Source organism: Mandrillus leucophaeus, unplaced genomic scaffold (assembly GCF_000951045.1).
Source record: "Mandrillus leucophaeus isolate KB7577 unplaced genomic scaffold, Mleu.le_1.0 Scaffold289, whole genome shotgun sequence".
Lineage (NCBI taxonomy): Eukaryota > Metazoa > Chordata > Mammalia > Primates > Cercopithecidae > Mandrillus > Mandrillus leucophaeus.
In genome coordinates, this window is record NW_012103020.1 from 1,609,738 (window position 1) to 1,619,671 (window position 9,934).

Sequence of the window (9,934 nt, forward strand, 5' to 3'; positions counted from 1 at the left end):
ACGCAAGGCTGTCAAGAAGGGTTTTGCTGTCTGTGTGACTAATCTTACATGAATGTTTTCCCAGAATTGAATTTTCCAAAGAAATATGGGGACAAGGGGCTGCAGTTGTGGGTAGTCTGTTTTGTCATTCAAAGGCAGATCTTTCTACATTACAAATCAAAGTACAACTGACAACCTCTCGAAACTGAAGAACCTAAGCAGTAGCCCACAACCTCACATCTGCCTAGAGGAACAACTGGGTAGAAAAGACCAACCAACCAATCTTTCACCATTCAGTCAGCCCTTCTGCCTATTTTGGGCTTAAATTTCTATGAACAGTATTAGTTCTGCCCTTTCAAATTGAAGAGTTATTCTCTCTGGTGAAAAAATTAGGAGTGGGTTGTTAGGACATGAAATACAGAGGGCCCTTCCCTTTTTTGTTTTGAAACTTAGCCATTATTCTGACTTACAATGTGTATTTTAAAATTTATATTATTTTACAGATCTCACAAATCTATGAGGTTGAGAGGGCAGATACAATAATATACTCTATGGATGAGAAAACTTAGGCTCTAGAGATGGAGCAGCTCATTCAGGGTCACACTGGTGACAGCTAAGTCTTTTCAGTTACAGCCTGTGCCCTTTGACATGTTGCTTTTTCCCCTCCTCTTATTTTACATGCCCTAGTGAATTTCAGGCCTTTGCCATTCTGGTGTTTGACCATGGCTCAAAAATCTCTTCCTAATATCTATGCACTCCAGGTAAAAAGTCTGCCTGTCCTATATTTTTATACATGTCATTTTAAAGAGTTGATTAGAGCTTCTTATGTATGCACATTCATTTCTTGGATGCCTTTTTTAAAACTGAAATCATGTTTTAGTTTTACCTCTTTTTAGCATTTAATTCTTGGGAATCTTTCCTCAAGTCTAACACACATGATAAGTAATGCATATATATGCAACTATATGCAACATTCCCTTCATTATAAATCTTGGCTGTTTTAAAAATGATTTGAATACAGAATATTTGCATCAATTTTTGCCTTTAATTTGAAATACCAGAGTAGCTGTTCTTACTGCTTCCTTTAAAAACTACCATTGAAGTATGCAAACAGTATCAAATGTTCTACTTTGGACAAAACTAGACTTTACTGTATCAGAATACTGGAAATCCAGGCCAGGCGTGGTGGCTCACGCCTGTAATCCCAGCACTTTAGGAGGCCGAGGCGGGTGGGTCAGTTGAGGTCAGGAGTTCGAGATCAGCCTGGCCACCGTGGTAAAATCCCGTCTCTACTAAAAATACAAAAATTAGCTGGGCATGGTGGTAATCCCAGCTACTAGGGAGGCTGAGGCAGGACAATCACTTGAACCTGGGAGGCAGAGGTTGCAGTGAGCTGAGATCACACCTCTGCACTCCAGCCTGGGCAACAGACTCCATCCTAAAAACAAAACAACAAAACACTGGAAATCCATTATATTCCAGTATTCAGCCACCACATCTTTCTTGTAGTCTAATTCTGTATGTATGATACTGCATGTGTATTTGACTTACATGTTTGACCATTTGACCATGTTTAACACATCTCTTGCTACACTGCAACATCTCTTCTCCGTTTGTGTTCACTCAAAGCCAAAGAAACGGTGGTGAGGAAGAAGCAAGCACTGTGGAGTCAAGATAGACCTGGGTTTGAATCTTGACTCAGCTACTATTTATTAGCTATCACTTTGCTCAAATTATTTTAACCTTTTGAGCCCCTGTCTATAGTTTTAAGACCCTATATAAAGCTCTTAGTCAAAGGCACTCAAATGTTAATTTCATCATATGTATACACCATAATGCCTTATTTAAATAAACAATCCAGTCAGTCATTACTACCACCATGTACTATGTACGGTATCTACTGAAATGTGGCGTGAAGGAAACCAAAACTCATGCTGCTCCTACTCCCTCTTCAAATTTGCAGTTTACCTTCTGAGACTCAGTAACAAAACAGTATATGGGAAAATAGAAAAATAAAAACCAGAAACTAAATAGTACATAGGGTATAATAGGAAAAGCAGAATGAACGGTACATATGGATGGAATAAGGGATCTATGCATGGAACATGCAACTTGGGGTGGGGCACAGGGGCTCATGCCTGTAATCCCAGCCCTTTGGGAGGTGGAGGTAGGAGGGATCACTTGAGCCCAGGAGTTTGAGACCAGCCTGGGCAACATGGTGAAACCCTATCTCTACAAAAAATAAATTTAGCTGGGCATGGCTTCATGTACCTGTGGTCCCAGCAGCTCGGGAGGCTGAGGTGGGAGGATCACTGGAGCCCATGAGGTAGAGACTACAGTGAGCCACGATCACACCACTGCACTGCAGCCTGGATGACAGAGCAACACCCTGTCTCAAAAGAAAAGACAAAAGCAACCTAGTAAGATTTATACACTAAAAAATCCTTACATAGAAGGCTCACATATGACTTTTTTTCTTTTTCAGTTCCTGGTAACTCACAGAACATAAATACTTCAGGCAAATGCATCAGTGAAGGAAGGAGTCAATCTCCTGCAGTGATAACTAGAAAGGATAACTCAGAGTTTCACTATGGATTTTTTCCAATCCCCTTAACTCATAGTAACATACCAATCATATGTTGGTGTTTCCAAAACCGATTTTGTCCAGTGGCATGCCCGTGCACCCATATGCCTGCCCTCAACTCATACCCTGTTAATTTTGTTGGCAGACAACACTTAAAACTGAAACATTGACTTTCATTCTCCTCCAGATTTATTTACTTAAGGCTGCCATGGTTTCTCTTCAGGTTGAAATATTTGGGGGTAGGTAAACAATGTACCTGCACTAATGAGTATTCAAATCAGTATTGTTCTCAACAACATATGACTAGCAATTAGTCATGCTAAAATCTGAACCAATTCTACATTTGGTAGATGTTCTCATGCTTGTCATTCTTTCCAGTAGCCCCAAAATTGTGTGCATACTATGTTACTTCTGAAAACCTAATTTGTTTTAAAAGTGGTTCTATTACAGAATGAGTGATCCATTTCAGTGGATGTTGTTGCAGCTACCACATACACAGAGAGCATAAGTGCCGTCAACTTGCAGCTACAGATCTATCTTTGTTCACTTTTACAGTGAAGGCTCCGTGTGTGAATGGATATATGTGGGTCATTACGATAAAACAGTATTAAAGGAGAAAATCTACTCCCAGATTCTTTTTGGACTACAAAGACATTAAAAGCACTAGCTTTAAAAGACCATTTATTAATCTTATGTATTTACAACTCACAAATTAAAATATCTATTACCAGGAAGTTATTTTGTTTGGAAGAGGCTTTACCTGTAATTTGTACTTTTATTTCTGATGGAAGAGAATTCCAGGTTTTTTGTTTTTTTGTTTTATTTTTGAGACAGAGTTTCACTCTTGTTGCCCAGGCTAGAGTGCAGTGGTGCGGTCTCGGCTCACTGCAACCTCCGCCTCGCAGGTTCAAGCGATTCTCCTGCTTCAGCCTCCCAAGTAGCTGGATTACAGGCACCTGCCACCAAGCCCAGCTAATTTTTGTATTTTTAGTAGAGATGAGGTTTCACCATGTTGGCCACGCTGGTCTCGAACTCCTGACCACAACTGATCCACCCGCCTTGGCCTCCCAAAGTGCTGGGATTACAAGCGTAAGCCACCACACCCAACCCAAGTTATCTAATTTTTACATTCTTCTTTCTAGATATTTTGAATCACAGTATCTGGCTATCTTAGGAAATTTCAATGAAAGCCCATTAACAGGCTTTCTAGAAAGTTTCCTATCTCTGAAAAGAAGGTCCTACTGACCATCTTGGCCACTGCCACATACGGCTTCTAAATAACCTATTGTGAATAGCATATTCCAATACAAATAATGATGACATCGAGTGACTAATATCAAATGTATACCAATATTATTCCAATGGCAAAGTTTAAATATGTAACAGCAATACAATAATGAAAACTAATTGATTAAATAATTGAAAACTAATTGGAATCTCTTCAAGAAACACAGTAACAGGGAACGTAGAGGCAGCACAAGGATTATTTTTGAAGAATGTATTAAAGAAATCTGACATTTAAATAACAAAAGCCCCTCCAGGCTAAATAGTTCCTTTGCACTCATTTTGTTACAGCCCAAATGAAAATATTTTAAAGCTTTATGAAAATTACCATAAATTACTTTCTCTATAACTTCTCCTGCATGGTTCTAAAATGTTCATAATGCTATAATTTATTTACTTAATTTTATATGAAGATATAAAAAATAAATATTGCCATGCATATTGTTGACATTTTAAAAACCCACAAATAACTTAAAATGCTGTTTAGAGAAATTACTCCTACACACTAGTATGGAAGATTCAAGCAAGTCTGAGTTTTTATAGCATCCTCAAACTGAAAAAGCTTCAAAATAACCGAATTTATTATTTTAGAAATAGAGATGGGGTCTCGTGCCATGTTGCTCAGGCTGGACTTGAACTCCTGGGTTCTAGTGATTCTCTCACCTTAGCCTCCCAATGTGCTGGTATTACAGGCATGAGCAGCCACCGCACCTGACCAAAACAAGCCAATTTAATGCCCTTAAATGGTCAAAATGTAATATTAAGGAAAAGAAAACAATACAAGCCAAAATTGGAGTGCAAACACCTTTTTTGCTATAGGTTTTAATTGAAAAGATCTGTGAACTAAAGGGAGTATTTTCCAAGGGCATGCTGGAAACAGAAAATGAAATGATAGAAACTTCCCATGTTTCTATCCTTCCTCTGGCATTGTCTTATCCTATTTGTTTCCTGAAACATCCCGTTAAGACTCTTGTGATTAAAAAGACAAAGCAAGTATTCATAAAAGTCCATCGGGTTCCTCAGTAAAGCTGAAGTCACATACTAGAGACAGGTGGTCTGAAGGATAATTGAAGGAAGGTAGCCTGTTGGGTCCAATCTGTTCTTCAGTGAGCAGATCGAGAGCTGACCTTACATTCAGAGCATGTTTAGAATACCAGATGTAATCCAGGGTGTGCCTGCACTCCCCTGAGGTCCGGATCTTCCAGGTAGTGTATGGGGGTTCTGACTGCCCATCAGCACTCAGCAGCTTGTAGGCGCTGTTCAGGTTGAGGCTAGAGGAAGCAAAGTGTTTGTAGACCTCTTCTGTTGGCTCTGCATTGAAGTCCCCACACACAATAAGGGGAATCTTGGCTCCTTGGGTGATGTTTTGCAGGTTCTGAAGGAGGTCACAGCCTTGAGCTGATCGAAACCGCTCCCAGCCAGTGCGTGCTTTTAGATGGGTGACAGCAATGCAGAACTGTCGGCCTGACTCCTTGCACTCCAGGGTCTGTGCAATGGCCACCTGGTTGGTTTTCAGTGTCATGGCTGTCAGCCTAATATTGGCACTGTTGACTAGCTTGAATCGGTTTTGAAGAAAAAATAAGGCACAGCCATCTGGTCCATTGTTGTGTTCTACATCTAGACAAGGTGACCAGGGTTTGGGGAAAAACGTGCCTTGATAACCTAGTCTACTGAGGAGTGGTTGGAAGGTGTCAAAATAGTGGTCCACCTCTTGGAGGCACAATATATCAGGCTGGTAGGCCAGGATTTCTTCTAGGATGAGACATTTCCTTTCTTCCCATTTGAGTGCTTCAACAGGGCATTGTACAAAGTTGTCTTTGCCTTCTCCAAGAGCTGAAAAGAAAAAGCCAGTCAGTTGTCAGCTCTTAGAGAACCATAACTTCAAAGTACCCAGGAGGTTTGGCATCACTCAACACCCTCAGAAGGCTTCCTCTGCTTCAAAAGCTTGGAGTGGTTCTCTGTCCAAACTGTATTACCCTATCCAAACTAAATCACCTCTCACTATGTGGATGAAGCACACAACAGATCTTTTGTTTCAGAACTATTTAATGTAACTATATTCCAGGATATCAAGATCTTACTTAAGGAAACTGCTTTGCAGTCCCAGGGATCTAAGCTATGTCAAATGAAATAAATGTCAATTAAAAAAAATTTTTTTTTTGTTTTTTAAAACACCAAATATTTAACGCCAAGTATTAGTTTTAACCCTGACTATTACAGACACTACTCAGAATGAATGGGACTTATTTTATGGAAAAAGAATCAAAGATTGGTAAGTCACGGAATCTCCTCTTATTTTCCATGAAAAAAAAAAAAAAATCAGGCCCTTGTTTTTCTTAAAATCTCAACTGCTACATAAAGTTGATTGACACATCTGTTTTTTAATTTGGCAGACCCAGGAAAGAAATCCTTTCTACCATAACAAAGTAACACATATATACACATACACACACACACGTATATATATACACATACATGTATATATATATATATTTTTTTGAGACGGAGTCCCGCTCTGTCCCCCTGGCTGGAGTACAGTGGCTCAATCTCAGCTCATTACAACCTCCATCTCCCAGGTTCAAGTGATTCTCCTGCCTCAGCCTCCTGAGTAGCTGGGATTACAGGCACACACCACCACACCCAGCTAGTTCCTTTTGTATATTTAGGAGATGGGGTTTCACCATGTTGGTCAGACTGGTCTTGAACTCCTGACCTTAGGTGATCTGCCGAACTCAGCCTGCCAAAGTGCTGGGATTACAGGCGTGAGCCACCGCGCCTGGCCACAAAGTAATAGAGAACTGAAGCAACATCATTTTGGTCTCAAGTTATGTAAATGAGTATGAATAATATGGCCACAAAAATACCTAGACTCACCTCCACCCACACAGAGCTGCCATTTTCTGCATAAAGTTCTGTGTTACCCAGTTTCTTCCCTGCAAATGGTATCGTGGTGCTATGGACTGAAAGCTGGGGGCAACAGAAAGTTTGAGGCTGTTCCATTCAACTGCCTAATAAAAGGTAGGGTTCTTCAAATTTGGATCTGCTGGGAAGTAGACAGACTTTCATTGTTCATGGATAGTCCACAAACATGGAAGGTGTAAAGAATAAACCGTGAGTTACTTGCTTTAATTGTAAAAACCAGGTCAGGTGCGGTGGCTCACGCCTGTAATCCCAGCACTTTGGGAGGCCGAGGTGGGTGGATCACCTGAGGTCAGGAGTTCGTGACCAGCCTGACCAACATGGAGAAACCCCGTTTCTACTAAAAATACAACATTAGTTGGGTGTGGTGGCGCATGCCTGTAATCCCAGCTACTCAGGAGGCTGAGGCAGGAGAATCACTTGAACCCGGGAGGCGGTGGTTGCAGTGAGTTGAGATTGTGCCATTGCACTGCAGCTTGGGCAACAAGAGTCAAACTCCATCTCAAAAAACAACAACAAAAAACCCAGATGACTCCCTGTCTTAACCTCTTCTAGGAGCTCTCCATGCTGTTCTAGTCACCCTATCCTTCTACACCTCCATCTGCCCACACTTCTTCCTTCCATATAAAACATCAGTGACCTGAGGATGTGCAGAAGCAGAAAGGCAGTCACAGCAAACTTGACTGCACAGGCACAAAAGCATTGGGCATACCTTGGGCGAGGATGTTCCACTGCATAACCCTTATAGGCGGGTGGGTACTAGGGCAGTCTGTCCTCAGATCCACAAAATCCCTCTGGAACCGGGGAGGTCGGGTGTGCAGGACGGCCCTGCATTCCTCAAGAAGCTCTTTAGGATCGATGGGCTCCAGATGTTCTGGGTCAGGTGACACCAAATACTCTGGGTGCTGGGAGGCAGCGCTGCTGTTCAGTGTCTTGGCAAGAGCACTATAGAGTCTGCTTGTACCGGTTCCCATGGAACACGCTACGGAAAAGGAAATCACAATTACACATTCAGCTCCTTTTCCTGACTTCTCGCCCAGCACAACTGTAAGATAAACATTTACTGTCCACAGAAACCAGGAGCTCAATTGTTGCCATATTCATGTATAAAGTCATTTCTTTTTTGTTTGTCCTTTTGAGATGGAGTTCCGCTCTTGTTGCCCAGGCTGGAGTGCAATGACGCGATGTCGGTTCACTGCAACCTCTGCCTCCCAGGTTCAAGCAATTCTCCTGCCTTAGCCTCCCAAGTAGGTGGGATTACAGGCATGCACCTTTACCCCCTGCTAATTTTGTATTTTTAGTAGAGATGGGGTTTCTCCATGTTGGTCAGGCTAGTCTGGAACTCCCGACCTCAGGTGATCCGCCTGCCTTGGCCTCCCGAAGTGCTGGGATTACAGGTGTGAACCACCACGCCCGGTGTATAAAGCCATTTCTACAGAGGCAGAATAAAGGAGTTTCCAGGTTTCAGCTTTCTACTAGGATAGTTAATTTAAGTACTACCATTAAAACTAATCTCTGATTAACAATGAAAACTCATCCTTTTAAGGAAGAAATACCTTGATCTTGATGGCCTCTTCTAACCTAGGATTTGTCTTTGTAATTTATAAACCCAGTCTTAAAAAAAGAGCATGGCGGCCGGGCACGGTGGCTCAAGCCTGTAATCCTAGCACTTTGGGAGGCCGAGACGGGCGGATCACGAGGTCAGGAGATCCAGACCATCCTGGCGAACACGGTGAAACCCCGTCTCTACTAAAAAATACAAAAAAAACTAGCCAGGCGAGGTGGCGGGCGCCTGTAGTCCCAGCTACTCGGGAGGCTGAGGCAGGAGAATGGCGTAAACCCGGGAGGCGGAGCTTGCAGTGAGCTGAGATCCGGCCACTACACTCCAACCTGGGCGACAGCGCGAGACTCCGTCTCAAAACAAACAAACAAACAAAAAAACATGGCTTAACAAAATCTACATTCCTTTTTCTATATATCTTAATACGAATTTAAAAGACTAGGCTGGGCATGGTGGCTCACACCTGTAATCCCAGTTCTTTGGGAGGCTGAGGTGGGTGGATCACTGGAGATCAGGAGTTCGAGACCAGCCTGGCCAACATGGCGAAACCCCGTCTCTACCAAAAATATAAAAAATTAGTCGAGTGTGGTGGTATGTGCCTGTAATCCCAGCTACTCAGGAGGCTGAGGCAGGAGACTCGCTTGAACCAGGGCATGGTGGTTGCAGTGAGCCGAGATCACTCTACTGTGCTCCAGCCTGGGTGACATAGCGAGACTAAAAAAAAAAAAAAGACTAGTTTATGGCCGGGCATGGTGGCTCACGCCTGTAATCCCAGTACTTTGGGAGGCCAAGGCGGGCGGATCACGAGGTCAGGAGATTGAGACCATCCTGGCTAACACGGTGAAACCCCGTATTACTAAAAATACTCTACTAAAAATACAAAAAATTAGCCAGGCTTGGTGGCGGGCGCCTGTAGTCCCAGCTACTCAGGAGGCTGAGGCAGGAGAATGGCGTGAACCCGGGAGGCGGAGCTTGCAGTGAGCTGAGATCCCGCCACTGCACACTCCAGCCTGGGCGACAGAGTGAGACTCCGTCTCAAAAAAAAAAAAGACTAGTTTGTAAGAAGTGAAATGTTAGAAAGCCCATGTTAATGTTAATCCTGGGTGAGAAATTAGGTAATAGCAGGCTGCTTGCTACCCTGGTCATTTCATCTATACAGATCCCTCTGTTGGGGAAAGTAATGGCTGGATTCTTTCCCATTTCTCTTAGATGTTAAGTGTAAATCAAGGCTTGGGCTTTCTGTAGAACTCTGAACTTCATTGAGTGGTATAGTCTATAATCTAGTATCAATTGCTGGATTTCTTAAAATCCAGAAAAGGGGCTGAGGCCAGAAGGGGTTAAGAGTAAGCTGAGTTTGGTCAGCTAACTTCCATCCAGGGCACTACCTTCTCATGAGTTGCCCACATTTCCTGGGATCCTAGAAAGACAAAGAGCAAGGAAAAATGCAGGAAGCACCAGTTACTTTGTCTTCCCAAGTAATTTTTAGTGTTTTGCTTTTTATAATTCATTAAGGAGAATAGAGCATAATCTTCAACTAATTAGCATTATGTGGCAGTTCACTTTTTTTTTTTTTTTTTTTTTTTTTGAGACGGAGTCTCGCTCTGTCG

At 42.4% G+C, this 9,934-nt stretch overlaps 1 protein-coding gene across 1 annotated transcript in view; it reads right to left on the reverse strand.

Moving 5' to 3' along the window:
- Nucleotides 1-4,832: 4,832 nt before the first annotated feature.
- Nucleotides 4,833-9,934, reverse strand: part of CCRN4L (CCR4 carbon catabolite repression 4-like (S. cerevisiae)) — a 30,858-nt gene continuing 25,756 nt past the window's right edge. The window contains exons 2-3 of the mRNA XM_011985644.1: nucleotides 7,479-7,748; nucleotides 4,833-5,680 (exon numbers count right to left, since the gene is read on the reverse strand). Of these exons, the coding sequence (XP_011841034.1) occupies nucleotides 4,845-5,680; nucleotides 7,479-7,748 (1,106 nt within the window). The 3' untranslated portion in view covers nucleotides 4,833-4,844. The remainder of the gene's footprint in view (nucleotides 5,681-7,478; nucleotides 7,749-9,934) is intronic.